This window comes from Mixophyes fleayi, chromosome 11 (genome assembly GCF_038048845.1).
Source record: "Mixophyes fleayi isolate aMixFle1 chromosome 11, aMixFle1.hap1, whole genome shotgun sequence".
Classification (NCBI taxonomy): domain Eukaryota; kingdom Metazoa; phylum Chordata; class Amphibia; order Anura; family Limnodynastidae; genus Mixophyes; species Mixophyes fleayi.
The window spans coordinates 33505586-33522911 of record NC_134412.1 but is presented as its reverse complement, the minus strand read 5'-3'; the positions used below and the strand labels follow the sequence as shown (position 1 = coordinate 33522911).

General features: G+C 39.1%; 1 protein-coding gene across 3 annotated transcripts in view; it reads right to left on the bottom strand.

The window, feature by feature from the left end:
• Positions 1 to 15296, bottom strand: part of ODAD1 (outer dynein arm docking complex subunit 1) — a 73898-nt gene extending 58602 nt beyond the window's left edge. Inside the window, exons 1-3 of one of the 3 annotated variants that reach the window (XM_075189817.1) lie at positions 15219 to 15296; positions 6578 to 6655; positions 3319 to 3418 (exon numbers count right to left, since the gene is read on the bottom strand). In XM_075189817.1, coding sequence (XP_075045918.1) covers positions 3319 to 3418; positions 6578 to 6644 — 167 coding nt within the window. In that variant the 5' untranslated portion in view covers positions 6645 to 6655; positions 15219 to 15296. Of the gene's footprint in view, positions 1 to 3318; positions 3419 to 6577; positions 6656 to 12536; positions 12702 to 15218 lie in introns of those variants that run through there. The other 2 variants (XM_075189818.1, XM_075189816.1) reach the window with 2 other exon arrangements.
• Between the last annotated feature and the right edge of the window lie 2030 nt (positions 15297 to 17326).

Genomic DNA, 17326 nt, shown 5'->3' with positions numbered 1-17326 from the left:
ACTGGCGCTTTAACAGCAGTCACGTTTTAAAGTGATGTCATTTTCAAGAGTCGGGAACAGATCAGGTCGGGAATTTACTGTCTCTGTATAATGGTAAGTCGCTGTTTCTGTCGTGTTGGGTTGAAAGTCTTTGGATTTTAAATGTTGGTGTAGTCACCATCGGGAAAGTGACTGCCACCGACAACCTCAGGGTCAAGGCAAGTTTGATGTACAATAAAATCTATTCAGGAAAGGTCATACTCAGGCTAAGACTCCCTTAAACCTATTGCAGACAGAAAACTATTGCCAGGACTCAGCTTTAAGATCTAATTTTGCTTCAAAAACATGGTTTATGTGTACGAATGTCACATGCGTGCATTATGGTGCTTAAGTGCATGATGATAAACACATATGTTGCAATCCTGCACATTAGATATAGTATCCTGCTTTCAATAAATACAGTTAAATAACCGATATAACAGCAATAAGCTAATATCTAATAAATGAATCAAAGTGGTCTTAAACAAAGAACCACTACAAACATTAAGGTATTATATACTGTAGTTAAGTAAGTTTAGGATACTGAAGAGTAACAGCAGGTGGATTTATGAAAAATGCATCTTGTATATTAGTCATAGAAACAACAAATTTGTATGATATTAAGGAAACCATTGGGAAAATAGTTTACATTAAGATCTTACAGTTTGAGGGCTACCAACAGGGCCATCAGGGGTGTACGGGGGGTACTGTTGTACCGGGCCCGGGCTCACCAGGGGGCCCGGTACAACAGCTTAGCACAGACTTACCTGGGGCTCGCCGCTGGTCTCCGCTATTCTGTCTTCAGCCTGGCTGTCACCGTGACAGATCACATGATTGCAGGGGGAATGATTCCTCCACCCCTGCGATCGGATCCTGGTGCCTGGTTGTCACGGTGACAGCCAGGCTGAAGACAGAATAGCGGAGACCAGCGGCGGGCCCCAGGTAAGTATGTGATGCTCATGGGGGGGGCGCTCATGTTGGCACGGGGGCCCGTACTGGGCCCGATTTTCTCTGAAGGCGGCCCTGGCTACCAATCTATGAATCAATAGGAGGACTTGATATTTCCCCCCCTAGAGTTGTATAAGATACTATATACTATATAACCCCTTACAGATTGCCCTTAAGATCCTTTTCTTTGTTTAAAACTGACTGTATTTGCAAGCTATGCATTCCATAGGAAGTGACTACAGGAACGGACATTCCTTTGATGAACTATACGTTTCTCTTTGCAAAAATGTTTTGCTACATTCAGGAACCCATTGTATGATCTGTAATTTTGTATCCAGCATATAACCACATCACTACATTATCCAGTTTCCAAATTAACCACCCACTCCACAAACATAAGAAAACTCATCTATATTATCAAATCAACTTTCCCTTTATCCATACACCAGGTTCATTTTCAAGCTGCTTAATAATATATTGTATTTAATGCACTATGGAGCACCCCCTTCATGTGATTTATATATGATCTTTTCAGTCGATGGTTATGACAGATGAAGAGCACAGATCTGACGGTAAAACGTGTTTAGTGTGCACACATGAATCACCATGCTGATCAGGACTTTTTTTTTCCAGCCGTTGCAAAACATGTTAACAATATCGCAGCGGGTAAACTATTCTGTAGAGTGTACCCAGCCTTACTTCAATTGGTACATATGTGTATTAATCTATCAGGTCACTAAAAGGGTCAGTGATTATATTGCCAGCAATTATATAGTGATTACATAGTGATCCCCTGTAGTTAAGGGAAACTTTATGTATCTACCTGCAGTAATGTGTTGTCTCTCCTTTTCCTTCTAACTGCAAAGGAGAAGATTATTTGAAATCACTCCCTCGGTCTCATTTCTAATGTATCCTCTTAGGAAAAGATCATAGTTCTTTAGCTGGTAGCATAAAACGTATTTAAGAAAAATTATATATGTCTTGTTACAAAAAGCATAAAAGAAAGTTAATGCAATAATAATAAAGATGGTCTATTTGAATTAGCACATAAACAAAAGCTGGGTCACCAGTGAGCATGCAATGACAGCAAGCTTTAAGTAGATAAATTAAACAATACTTAACTAGAAACTTATACATGATAAACATTTTGGAGCAGAATGTATTCCTTGTGTTTCCTTTGTATTATCAAAATATATACATTTATTACCCTACATTTATGAATGTATGAATATAATGTGTATCAGGTAAAGAGACATTAAACCAAACAAACCTTATTTTGATAGTGTTATTTTAGGTCTAAACCTGCCTGTATAGTGTAATAGGTATACTCATGTCTACAAAGGTTTTTCTGTCTGCTCAAAAAGATAATATAATACATAGTAACATAGTAACATAGTTGATGAGGTTGAAAAAAAGACACCAGTCCATCAATTTCAACCTATTTAGGATCTCCTGCGATCCTGCACTTATATTTGAAATTGATCCAGAGTAATCTGTTTCAATTGTGAAAATCCCCCCAGACTCAATATTGCAGTCCTATTTTTACCCTATATCCACTACTATCCTTCATTTTAATTAACGGTCGTATCCCTGGATACACCTTTCCGCTAAAAATTTGTCTAACCCTAGAGTGAAAATATGAAGCAAGACATAACAACCAATCAATAATCAGCTGTACCTTGCAATAGATCAATGAAAGCCAATAGTTGATTTGTAGATATGTGTTGTTAGATAGTTGAAAGCTGATAGTAAGTTTCCACTATATTCCTTTAATACATTCAGAAAATATATGTTTATTTCCGACATATAGCACACTGTTTGTTACCAATATATGTATTCCATCTTTATGCTTAAAGGAACATGCATTTAACATCACTATGCTGCATTTGTTAAACAAAGGAGCAGGCATTGACAAATGAGATGAAATGCTGCATATTGTGCAAACAGGCGCATTCTCCATGACTCAATGGGTACCTGATCACATCATGTGTCCAGCTATCTGTTTAACTTTGCAAATAAACAAAATTATCTGTGCAGAATAACATGTTACTGAATATCTAATCCTACATTATACTGTAATTTCTTATTGTATCAAACTCCATGTGTGAGCAGTAGCACGACATAAATAAAACTGCAAGTGTATATAAATACATGCACATTACATGCCATCAAGCACCAAAATATGACAGAAGTGTCAGGTGTCTTGTGTGGCCGCGTGTTATCAGACAGCACACCATACTGCACTAATAACATGACATTCAGAGAAAACTCCCTGAGGCAGCAATCTGCCTGTTAAAATAAAATGTTAGTATGCAGCAGATTTATAATAATATTGAGGTAAGGTATACATACAGCTGTCTCCTGATATGTTCTTGTTTCGTAATGGTGGTCATCTGACGCTGTCCCTCTTTTAAGCGAAACATGCGTTGTAATTTGGCCAGTTCGCTGTCCGCTGCAAAACATATGCACAAGTTACAATAGAAGACGGTTTGTAGTAAAATATGTGTGGTCTGTAGCATAAGTAAAACCTTACTAGATAGACCATTTACTAGATTTACTAGATGAATGGCAGCATATAGTACCCTCTATTTATAAATAAAATGCAGAAGGCTTAGTGACACAAATTTGTAAATTTATGATAAGCCATCAGTCAAGTCATGGTGCTTATGCTAATAGATGGTCCTAACCCGAAACAATGAGAGTACCCATATTAGGTCATATATTCATCTGTTTGTAAAATTGAGCAAAGTTACCAGGAGGTATCCCAAAGTCTCCCAAAGAGTAGGCACTATAAAGACCAGCACTCCCTGTCCTCTACTGAGTTATAAAGGCCTCAGGAACAAGAAACAAAGTGGAATTTGCTGACTCCATGCACTATTTACTTAAATATTGATTGAACAACTTCCATTTTGTTTATCAGCTCTCAATTTAAAAACACATGATTATATGTCTCAAAATGGCCACTCTCACGTTTTAGGGTTAGTGCCATTTCATTAGCAGCAGCTACAGCAAGTGCTTATCATATATTTGTAAACGATTGTAACTAAACTTCTGTGTTTTGTTTATAAATAGGAGGCAGATTTATTTACTCTGTAAAGGGGACAATCATTAATCATCACTCTCCACACAGTGGGCCTGAGTCATTAAGGAAAGTAAGGCAAAAAAAGGAGTAGGGGCTAGATTTACTAAGCTGCGGGTTTGAAAAAGTGGGGATGTTGCCTATAGCAACCAATCAGATTCTAGCTGTCATTTTGTAGAAGGTACTAAATAAATGAAAGCTAGAATCTGATTGGTTGCTATAGGCAACATCCCCACTTTTTCAAACCTGCAGCTTAGTAAATCTAGCCCTAAATGTTCTCCGGGACAAACCATGTTACAATGCAATGGGTGCAAATTAGTTTATTATTTTGAGCATAGGTTAAATATTGGCTGTTTTTTTCATCTAGCACACAAATATTTGATAGCTTTGTTTCTACATTGAAATTTAAAGTTGATCTAGGATATGCCCTATCCCAACTATAAATATGTCCCCAAATTTTAAATGTACATCCCCCTCCAATGCAACATGGTTTTGCCCAGGTGCAAAGTAACTTCTTTTTTATGCTTTGCTCTCTTTAATGACTCAGACCCAGTAGCTTTAGCTAGAATTTACCTTTAGTGTAAATTTCAGGGGAAAATGAGCTTCAGTACAGAACTTCAAAGTTTAACTCTACTATATAAAATTACAGTATCTGTAAGTTCAATGCTGGCAGCAAACGATATCTTGTTAACAGACCACTGATGGCTGCAGCAATCAGCTTTGGTGAATAAAATGGTATATTTGGGTATGTCCTATTTTACTATCTTATCCTGTCTTGGCATTCCTCTAGCCATCATTGCAGTACTTTGGATCACGTTTCCCTTGTGTAGTGCAGCAGTCTATTTTTATTCCTTTTCAACTATTCCTTGCACAATTACATTATTTGTCTATTTATACTTTCATCTAATGCAGGGCTTATATCCTTTCCTCATGACACTGCCACTCCATTATTCCAAATATAATTTTTTCCCATGTGCACCCTTATCAAAATAAAACCAGGCACCAGGTAACTCCTGCCTGAAGTGCACAGATGCAGACAGAGCATGTCTATGCTGTGCAGCCCCTAGTGCCAACTCAGAACTTTGCACAATAGAACAGAGTTCCAAATGAGATATAAGCAGGAAAATACATTCCACACTATCATCACACAGGGTGACTGAAATGTGCATGGACTGCCAAGCTGCAGCACTCAGGCCCAGCAATAGGAAACCCTCAGTTATCATCGCTGTGGCCCCACAGACCACTCACCACTGCAAGCAATGCAGGCTATTACATAGTATGTGCATTGCTTACGCAGGACAATGTATTTTAGGTCTGTGAGGCTCCCTTCAGTGTGCCTTAAGTGTACCCTTCACCAACACACATTGGGGGCAGCCATTTTGTGGGTTGAACCATTATCAAATAAAGCCTATTGATTTCTTAGGAACTACTGACATCAGTGAGTCCCAAATTGCCTAATGATTCAATGATGCCACTAGTTGCCTTAAATTAATAGGTTGAAAATTGGTTAAGCCTACAAATTGGCTCTCTGTTCTGTTTGGTGGTGACAGGTTCACTTTAAATACAATAACTAAAAATTCTCAACCCTGCTATCTTTATGACATCACCATCATATGCAAAGAAACTATTGTACCTGACAATAACCTATTTGTGTATGAAATCAGGGAAGTCATGGGGAGAAAAGTGCTGTCAATTTCAAACCATCTATTCACATACTATGCTACATATTCACTAGCCATTGTTTGAGCATCTTCTATAATAGAAAATTGTATGTTGTTTTTCCTCAGCAAAATGTTTCCTATATGTTCTTGGGTTAAAGGTTCATTTGTGCCACAATAATAATGGAGTTAAGTGTTTGCATAGAACCATTATCTGAAATTGCAAGCTAGCCATCTTGAACTACTTTTATGGGTTATTTATTTATTTTAACAGGCAAGAACAGTAATTTACCTGGGCTCGGTGCCAAGTCTTCTGATGGAAAACCTATTCTGTGTTTTGTTTATATACATATTTTTTTATCACAATTTGCAGTTCCTTTTAGGGAATGGAAGACGAAAAATATTCCAGTGTAAAAGCTAAACAACTAGTCCTGTTACAATTGTACTAATTGACTGCTGTGTAAGGTTTCCCTTGCATCTTTCCTGTTTTGTGAAACAGTAGGGGGTATATTTACTAAACTGCGGGTTTGGAAAAGTGAAGATGTTGCCTACAGCAACCAATGAGATTCTAGCTGTCATTTTGTAGAATGTACTCAATAAATAATAACTAGAATCTGATTGGTTGCTATAGGCAACATCTCCACTTTTTTAAACCCGCAGTTTAGTAAACATACCCCTAAGCCTACGTGGCAGGGATACACACTTTTATTTTTCAAGAACTTTTTAAGAATTTTAATGATTAATAACATGAGCACTAGACTACAATAGGTTACTGTGTATGAGCTATATATAAGGATGTTGACATTATTATAATAAGTAATAAATTGACTGAAATAGTGTTATACTTTAGGACAGTATGAAAAAAGAGTAATACCCATTCCTTCTAAGTCCATATCGCTGCTATCAGAGCGGATGCTGGAAGCCGATCTTCTATTAGGCATTTTTAAACTAGCTTAAAAAAAGACAGAAAGAAAGAATAAAATTAATATGGTGAGCATTAATCAGAGATTAACAGCACAATGAATACATTTGGAACTAAGGATCTTTGTTCAAATTAAATAGCAGTATATTACTCCCATTGCCGGCAGCAGCATCAGTCATATCATTGCAGTTTTCAAAGCCTCACTCATGAGTAGTTAAACAAGTGACAATAATGCTATTGCTGTCTATAAAGAGGTATAACTACTCTATAATTACTTCACCATAATAGTATACATGATTTATTTAGCAGTTGCAATTCAATAATGTTTATTATTGCCTTAAAATAAATAATTCTTCCAACTTCTACTGTGCAGCTCAACAGAGACTAGCATTAAAAAAACCTAGGGTAGCCCAACTTCCTATGACCGCAGACATTTCCCCATCTAATGACCCCTTCTACTGTGTTTTCAGGGGACCTGCAGGCCTTTAGGTTAATATCAATAGATTACCAAACAACTATGCACAGTAAATCAGGACACATGCATGGTTGCAGTGCAAATAGTTAAAATACGATGCTGATGAAACAGCTTCACTCTCCTGGACACACACACATACACATACACACACAGACAGGCAGAGAGAGAGAGAGAGAGAGAGAGAGACTAAGGGGCAATTTTGATAGCAGCCAAATAACCTACCAGTATATTTTTGGAGTGTGGGAGGAAACCGGAGCACCCGGAGGAAACCCACGCAAACACGGGGAGAACATACAATTCCACACAGATAAGGCCATGGTCAGGAATTGAACTCATGACCCCAGCGCTGTGAGGCAGAAGTGCTAACCACTTAGCCACCTTAAAGCAGCTCTGTGCTTAAAGAGGAAGCCCAGTATTGAACAACCCACACTTTATGCCCAGCCACTCAGAAAGATGGCAGTGTCTGCAGTGGTGTAGATCTTTTCATTGGTTGATGGGAGGAGTTGGGAAGAGAAAGGGACGGTGCTTGCCGAATATGGAATAAACACACTGGTGCTCCTGGTGTGGTAAGGCAGTGCAAAAAAGAAGTATATTTTGCAGAAAAAGATTATTGAAATGAGATAAAGGGGACAAGTGGACACAATTTCGGGGCATTTCCTGCTGTGCAGAAGAGCATTTCACTGTACAAAAACACTAAAATGTTCCACCACCTCTGAACTGGCAAAGATCCAGTCTTTTCTTATACTTTTCACAATCACAGTTGTGTGTGCTTAAAACACACACAACTACCCTATGCATCAAAGACAATCCCGAAGTCACCTCAATCTCATGACTTATTTAAGCTATAAAAAAGACTAAAACAAGCAAAAAAAATGAAATGTTTAATTTAACAACAGTGGTGGTTGTAAAGTGGTAGGAGGTTGAACTTTAATGTGACATTTACACCTCCTGCTCTAGTTTCCTCTAACTCCACGTAATCCTAGATGCAATTCTAATTAGTAGAGTCATCTCCCCATAGAGTAGGTGTGCACCTTGAAATGTGCTTAAACCATCTATACACATCAATGGAAAACCAAAACGTTATGTGGTGCACATCTAGGGTGGCTCATAAACAGGGCCGGATTAAGGGAATGGAGGCCCCTGGGCTCACGGGGCCTCCATTCCCCCATGAGGCTCACGAGATCTCCTCAGTAAGGAGACTACAGCGCGCCAGAGAAGGACCGCAGTGAAAGTGCTCAGCAGCATTGATCGCGCCGGGGGCGCCCCCGCCCCGACTGATCAATACTGCTGCTGAGCACTTTCAAGGGCTCCCTGGATGCCATAGGCCCTGGGCTGTAGCCCAGTTAGCCCTATGGTTAATCCGGCCCTGCTCATAAATGAGGTTTTATGGTGGAATATAACTGTGAATGGTAGGCACTGGGATGTTATGCTGGAATGGAGCAAAATAGGTGTTACATAATAAATACCTAGTTCCACCTCAGATAACAACCCCCCCACCCCCTTCAACATAGAAGGAGCATGACATTAAGAGCAGGTGTAATCCAAAAGTGGACTATGTATTAAGAGACCTTGTGACATGTGGGTTTATTACTTATGTACATAATATAAACATTGCACACTGTGTGCAAATGTGGGGAACTGCTCAAGAGTCATCCAGCATTTTCCACTTCAGTTAATCCCAGGCCAACCTACCTTCAGCTGTACTGCTTTGTGAACGCACAAGAGGCAGACATACCGCCCAACCGGAAGTCCTTCAAAGCAGGACAGTCAACGAATGTTTCTGTCATTATGGGGGGTGTCGAACAATGCGAACACTCTTATAGTGCTAGCCCGCCCCTTACCCTCCTCCCCTAGCCACAAAATACCCTTTCATTGCCACACCCACCAGAGCAGCAGTGAATGGATTTATCTCTTAACATTCTGGTCCGAGTAGGACAAGGCTGTCCTGATCGTACAATGGGATAGAGTCCACAAACAGGGACTGTCCCACCTAAATCGGAACAGTTGGGAGGTATGGGCAGGGGGGTTGTAACATAACATAAGAAGCAGTCAGCGAGTAAATACAGTGCAGGAAGACAGCACTTTGCAATCAGCTAATAAACCCAAATGTCACTTGTTATCTTCAAATCTTTTTACACTGGAGGAAACAGTTTAAAAACCCTATTTTTTTTTTCTCTTATCCTTCTAAGTAACCGAGGACTGCTCTCTACTTCAGATTTCTTTCATCTATGAAATTGCTTGAGAACTGTAACACACCGAGACCCAAAGGAAGAAATCGCCCAGTAATTCTTAGTATTATTATTATTACTTAAGACCTTTTCCATGATTTCCTATCTCAACTTCTTTCAGATTTCCCTGTATACTATGTTATATTGATGCCCATGGTAGAGATTTGTTTTCACAGTTGTACAAGGAGTGGGCAGATATATTGTTAGTAATTAAAGTTATCGCCAGATATGTCATAATTTTCTATTTTATAGAATTATCCTACACAAAAGGGAAAATAATAATAATAATAATAATAATAACAATAATAATAGAATAGCACATAATTATATAAATTATGCTTCTCCCAGCATGATACTATGCTGTTAGTATTCCAGTGCACTTTTTGATTCGGTCTCCAATGTTGAAAGCACATTTTAGCATGTCCTCTGTAGAGATGTTCACTGACCCCTGTGTTTTGGTTTTGATCTGGATTAACTTCATGTTTTGGCTTTGGTTTTGACAAAACCGCGCTCGCGTTTTTTGGTTATGGTTTTGGATCCCAATTTTTTCCTAAAATCCCTATTTTTTTTTGCTAAAATCACATAATTTGGCTCTTTTTTTATCCCTACATTATTATTAACCTCAATAACATTAATTTCCAATCATTTCCAGTCAATTTTTGTCAAGTGACAAGAACACTGCTACCCTTTCTGTTTCTGTATGAGTAATGGCAGTGGAGAGTGACAAAAACACTGCTACCCCTGTTTCTGTGTGAGTAATGGTGCTGGATCTCCTGGGGAGGGAGGTACTTATGGAATCCAAAACCCGCAAGATCCGACAACGCAACAATGACATTTTGCCTCGATTCCTATCAGAGGACGCGCAAAAGTAACGAGCCGGCTCGCGAGCCTACTCGGATCCCTTAAGTTCGGGTGGGCTCAGAAAACCGGGCCTGAGCATCTCTAGTCCTCTGTGCCTCTATTCCCTATGATACCAAGGCCTGTTTAATGAAACATTACGACTGTCTTCAGAAAAGTTTTATATTTGTCATACTACGGCTTGAGAACTTTTGTTTTCCAATGCCAAGAGTTTGGGAGGAACTCAACCCTGTGCCTGCAGTTCCATAATGTTCCAGTGAGTTTCAATGTAAAAACAGTTAACTGTACAGTTAACCACCTTCAATTTCCAGGAGTTTACTCTACAAAGCCAGGCAGGGCCATCTTAACAACATTATGGGCCCCCGGGCAAAGCAGTGCACTGGGGCCCCTAGATATAAATATAGATATAGATATATAGATGTATACAGATACAGATATAGATATAGATATATAGAGATAGAGATAGATAGATGTACTTGCTCTGTGACCATTGTAGGTTTTTTTGCAGGTTTTTTTCTTTTGCAGGATTATTTATTCTCATTAAGAGCCGTGCCTATGGGGCCCCCTTGCCTGTGGGGCCCCCGGGCAGCTGACCATTGTGCCCAATGGAAAAGATGGCCCTGAAGCCAGGCCCCGGAGCATCTTGATATTGCATGTGTTGGTAAGGGTGTGCTGCTAAAAAACTGCAGGGATCCCAGGCATGTGAACCCTGTGTTTCTGCTATTTGAGGTGGATGGATTATTTTGAACATATTTTTTCTTCCTTTTTTCTTTATTTCCCTCCACACACAGAGATGCTTCCATATAAAACATTAAATCTAACACCTAAGGTAATAGCCAGATGCTCATTGATGGTAATCAGTCAATACAAGCCCCCCAAATAAGGAGCATTTGCCCAAACAAAATGTAGAGATTTAGCAATCCTGACTAGAATGTCTTCCCACCTGGAATATATACCAATGTTCATTATGGTTAAATTACTGTACGTCTCCCCTTTGACCTACTGGCAAATGGTGTAAATCAAAACTTAATACTGGCTATTCTTCTGCTTATATAATATCAACAGTACATCATCATCATCATTTATGTATTTATATAGCGCCACTAATATCACAGCACTGTACAGAGAACTCACTCACATCAGTCCCTGCCCCAATAGAGCTTGCAGTCTAAATTCCATAATAGCATACTTGCCAAAATGACGCGATTGGCCTCGCCCCGCCCCCACCCGCCCTCCAAAATGGCGTGAATCACCGAGAATCGCGTTTCTCTGTGAAACCTGGGGTGCGGGAGAAATGCCAGCTCGCCTGGGAGCCCGGGGGACTGACCTGAATTTCGGGAGTCTCCCGGACTTTCCGGGAGAGTTGGCAAGTATGCATAACAGACACACAGATGGACGGACACACACACACACACACACAGAATAGGGTCAATTAACCTACTAGTTTGTTTTTGGATTGTGGGAGGAAACTGGAGCGCCTGGAGGAAACCCACGCAAACATGGGGAGAAAATACAAACTCCATACAAATAAGGCCATGGTCGGTATCGAAGTCATGATCAATAATGCTATTTTATAAATGTAATTACATTATTTCAACCTACAATTGTTCAGATTATTTTGTTAAATATTTTGCAGTGTTTAATATACTTACTGTAATGCACATAAAGAAATAGATACAACTCCTACAAACAAGGTAATATATTACAATTATAGAGCTTGTAGAAAGCTGTGTAAGTGTTTGCACATGGAGCAGAGCCTATAATGGTGAACAGTGCGCCACAGTACATATATTTTTTGTTTTTTTGCAATAAGTCCCATTGTTTTGAGGTATTCCCGGGTAAAGGAAAATCACTGTCACATAAAAAACAATATTTATCCAAGTGGCAGTAAACTCTGCAGTCATATGAAGTCTGATTCAATTGTAACATTTTCCAAGAAACATTAATACAGCAGAAAGTACATTTAGGGCTAGATTTACTAAACTGCGGGTTTGAAAAAGTGGGGATGTTGCCTATAGCAACCAATCAGATTCTAGCTTTCATTTATTTAGTACTTTCTACAAAATGACAGCTAGAATCTGATTGGTTGCTATAGGCAACATCCCCGCTTTTTCAAACCCGCAGCTTAGTAAATCTAGCCCTTAGACTGTGACCCAGAGGTGTATTTTGCTTTTAAAAATAATTTAACATTTTCACTATTCTATCGTGACACAGACTGAGATCAACATAATGCACAATATTATTTGTATTGGGGCTATACCTTATAGCTGTACATATATCTAGATATAGATAAATATATTTATTTATTTTAATATTGCATATAGATTTAAGCAATCACAATGACTAATACCTGTCTCGTTGATCTGCTGAAGTTGAGCACAGTAATCCTGTGAGTACTATGCAGTCTGCACTTCTCTGCACGGCCCAGTGCTGACTTGTTGTCAGAGTAGTTTTGGTTGGTGACCGTATCCAGGAAGCAGCATGTGAGTGAGAGTCTCTGGGATCACATCACCAATGTCTGCATCTGGTTACCAAGCAAACACTGCTCGTCAGAAGGTAACCCAGGAAGTGAGGCCCCTGTGGCTTCAGAAAGCAGTGTGTGGTTGCTTAGTTCTCCCTCAGAACATTTTGTAACTTTCCCTGTGATGAGGTTCGGAGTGAGGTTAAAAAAACGTCTTTATTTATATCTGGAACAGTAAATGTTGGCTTTTCCTTTAATAGTTATTATTTGTTGGCTTTTTTTTTTACATACCTGCAAACACATATTAATGTTATGCAATTCTCATGTCATTGCTACTAGCTTCAGGATGAAACAAAGCAGCACTGAGTTTCTAACATTGAAAATAAATAAATTTTGTTCATTTATTTGTCTCTCAAAAAAACAATAGCTTTTGTAATTAATTTATATATTATTAAATGTTATTGGTTAATACTTAAACTGAACTACATTAAAGTTGTTCATTAATTGTTCCTTTATATCTCAAGCCTGCCATCTTGGAAACTTTTCAGTACATGATCAAGGCTCAGAAATAATTGTGCTGTAAAAATATAGGTTTAAATGATCAAGAAGTATATACAAAATGTGTCCATACATGGCAGATCTGGCCACCTGACTGGAGAGCAAAGTGGGGAGGTCTGTATAATTTAGCCACATATGTATGACTAAATAGAAAAAAATCTGTCTTTTTAATGCTTGGGCTTAAAAGACAGATCCTATGGGGAACAATTAATGCAATTTAATGCAGTCATCATTCAACCATATATTTTTTTACCAGTCTCAGTCAAAATTTGAAAATCAACATCTGTGGTTATTTTGTGCCTTTGCATTCTGCAGTTGCAATGTGTCTGTGCACTGCAAACAGACATATGGCTTCTGGCAAAACGGCATGGTCTTATCGTATTGGATGTGTCCCTTTTTTCACTATTTTTCAAATGAGCGTATTGGTTAGTATATTGAAAACAGTTTATGTGCATGGTATGGCAGAAAATAAATATTGTGCGAATGAGAGTCCAAAATCATATTGATATACAATCCAATGCTGACCAGGGGCCTGATTCATTAAGGATCTTAACTCAAGAAACTTCTTATTTGAGGTTCCTGGACATAACCATGTTACAATGCAAGGGGGGTGCAAATTAGTATTCTGTTTTGCACATAAGTTAAATGCTGCCTGTTTTTTCATGTACCACATAAATACTTGATAGCTTATTTGTACACTGAAATTTAAAGTTGATATTTGTGTGCTACATGAAAAAACAGTATTTAAATTATGTGCAAAACAGAATACTAATTTGCACCCCTTGTAACATGGTTTTGTCCATGAGACTGAAATAAAAAGTTTCTTGAGTTAAGATCCTTAATGAATCAGGCCCAAGGAGAGCTAGGCTTTTATGTAGCTTACTAAGCTTCACGTAGTCCCTATAGCCCTGTACAAAGGACCCCAAATCCTATAGTGCTAAATAGTGCACATTATAACATCACAACATTTTCATATTTTATCTGCATAGCACAATAGGTCAAAACACATTTAGAATTACATAACACTTGTTAAAATGAGTTAACTCAGATAATATGTGTCAAGAAGGATCAATTGCTCAAAATCTCAAAAAAGCCATTGGAACAGTTTGGGTTTTTTTAAAAAAAAAAAAATCATACTTAAAGTATGGCAAAAACCTTTAATATCTCTGACAACTTACTATTTAACAAGTGAATCCCACACTAAGAGAACACATTTTAAGTCAAGTTTCACAATGTGGCCTTGTGGGAAATGTGGTCTTCTTTGGGCTGCATAGTGAAATAAATATTTTTAGATTTTGTGTGCACATAAAGATGAACAGGCAAAAGAGCAGAAATATTATTTTCCTTAAAACTAGTGTACTCCCAGCAATTTACTATATCTTTTAATTAATTCAATACATCAGGGGAGGATCAGGACATAATAAAACACACCCTGGTTTATCCAATCCCCGATTCCATGAAACCAACCCCCTTTTTGTGATCCAGACATCAGAACACTTTTGCCAAAATATGGACTATTCGGAGTATATAAGCATACCAAACATCAACTCTTCCTAAATTAATATACAACTATATGGCCAGTAGTTTATATTTTATTTATGTTGTATTTATTTACTAGTCTGTCCTATTGCCAGTACCAGTTAATACACTTAGGGCTAGATTTACTAAGCTGCGGGTTTGAAAAAGTGGGGATGTTGCCTATAGCAACCAATCAGATTCTAGCTTTCATTTATTTAGTACCTTCTACAAAATGACAGCTAGAATCTGATTGGTTGCTATAGGCAACATCCCCACTTTTTCAAACCCGCAGCTTAGTAAATCTAGCCCTTAATGTCATAGATCTAAACTGCAGAGGACACTTGATGGGCAATTTATAATCCCAGTAAACAACTGGTAGTCTATTTCCTATATAGATAGGCTTAAACTTCCTAAATTAGTAAGTACTTCCATTGCCTGGGTTGTGTATGGAAATTTAAAGAGCTGCGTAAACCCATATTCTGTGTATGACCATACCTCCTGATTGTCCTGATTTAGTCTGAACTTTAGAGGACTGCCCCACCAGTCGGGACCCAATTCCTCGGACGTTGGACATGAAGGTAGTTGTTGCCGCTTTACGTTTTCAACTGCCACTGGTGAACATGGCAATTCAAACTTCTCAGGGGTTGGGGGAAGGGAGTGGGTCTGGGGATAGACTAGCGCTTCAGAAGCACTATGCCCGTACCCCAGGGACATGGTATCACTGAGCTGATTACATCAAATGCTCCCATCTTGTCACCCTTCGTTCTATACTCAATGCGGCTGCAAGACTTATCTTCCTTTCACGCCGCTCCTCCTCTGCCTCTCCACCCTGCCTTGCCTTACACTGGCTCCCTCTCCCCTACAGAATCCTTTTCAAACTCCTTGAACTCATCTAAAAGGCCCTTTCCCACTACACTGCCCCTAACATCTCCAACCTCCTCTCCATTCACACTCCCGCCTGTAACCTGCGATCGGCCAATGACCGTCGCCTCTCCTCCACTCTGATCACCTCATCCCACTCCAGAATCCAAGACGTCTCCCGGACTGCCCCCCTCCACTGAAATGACCTCCATCGCTCTATCCGTCTGTCCCCTAATCTGTGCGCCTTCAAACGAGCACTTAAAATTCATCTTTTCCTCAAAGCCTTCCAGCCATCCACCTAACCATCTCTCCATGCTTAATATCCTCCCCTCCCTCTTCCCTGTCTTCGCTCCTCTTGTGCTAATTCCCCTCTAATGTCTCCCTCCTGCGCCTGCCAGCTGTTTACCCTCCCTTTAGTATGTAAGTTCTTATGAGCAGGGCCCTCTTCCCTCCTGTCTTTACACCTTTTCTCCTCCAACTTCACTGTATTTGCTATGCTTGGAGTCTTGGTTTATTCGTTCACTGTTCGGTTCTGTTTTACCCTGTATGGTCAGTTGTCTGTATAATGTACTGCGCTGCGGATATCTTGTGGCGCCTTCTAAATAAATGATAATAATAATAAAATGCTTTATCACACATGCCCACTTTTTAGTCCTCACCCTAGAAATGTGCCTTCTCCACCTCTTTATCTCATTTCAATAATCTTGATTCACAAATTGTCGTTTAGTTTTGCACTGCACAGCAAAACTACTCATACCTGTGCACCTACACCATACTTGCTAAGAAAGCGCTCCAAGTTCTCCCATAACTTGGTGCACACATACGCTTCTCTGCATAAAACACCTTCTTGCTTATTGGAGGAGATATAGGTACACTTGCACAAATAAAGATGCACAGCACCCCTAAGATAAATGATGCCCTATCTTTCCCTTTAACACCAAGCTGCCTGTTACATCAGCTAGATTGAATCATACACAGCTAACAACTGCAGAAAAAGTAACACACAATGGAGTTTGAAGTGCAAAAGGGCAAGTTAGACCAATTCAAGGTTACATACCAGTGTCTGTTACCCAGAGCAAACAAACTAAACAATACGATTCCACACAAAACCAGACATTACTGGATTTTCTAAACAGAAAGTCACAAGTATAATGTATTAGCAAATATATATGTTTGGGCTGAATATCTTTAATGGAAGACACTTATTTGAAAGTAGAATTAACCTTTAAATACATACTTTTAATTCCTTTGACTGTTTGTAATCTTGATGTTCCTATCAATTAGTGAAGTGGGGCAGTTGGAATCAGGGGTAATTAATATAGATTTGGACTTACAAAACCACATAATTGTGGTTCCAAAGTGCAAAAGAAGTTTACAACCCATATCAGCATATAAAACTACCATTTGTGCCTGGGAACCAAAAAATATATTTTGTTACACAAGTGATTTATACCTGTTGTTGCACAAATGCACATAATGAATAGAACACTCTTTCCAGGTGCACTTTATACAGTGATCCGCAAATGACATCTGGATGTGGTGTACAATCGTGGAAAGGACCTCTATGTAGCTGACACCTTATCACGTTCTCACCTTCCGGACTGAGGTGTCCCTCATGATAGTGACCTGGATGTCCTGGAGTTTGATGTCATTCATCCAGGCACATGAAGCGAAACTGAGGAATGACCTCTGACAACGTTTTCTCTTGTTATCCTGCATATCTGGCCTTCCTCCTCCAGGGA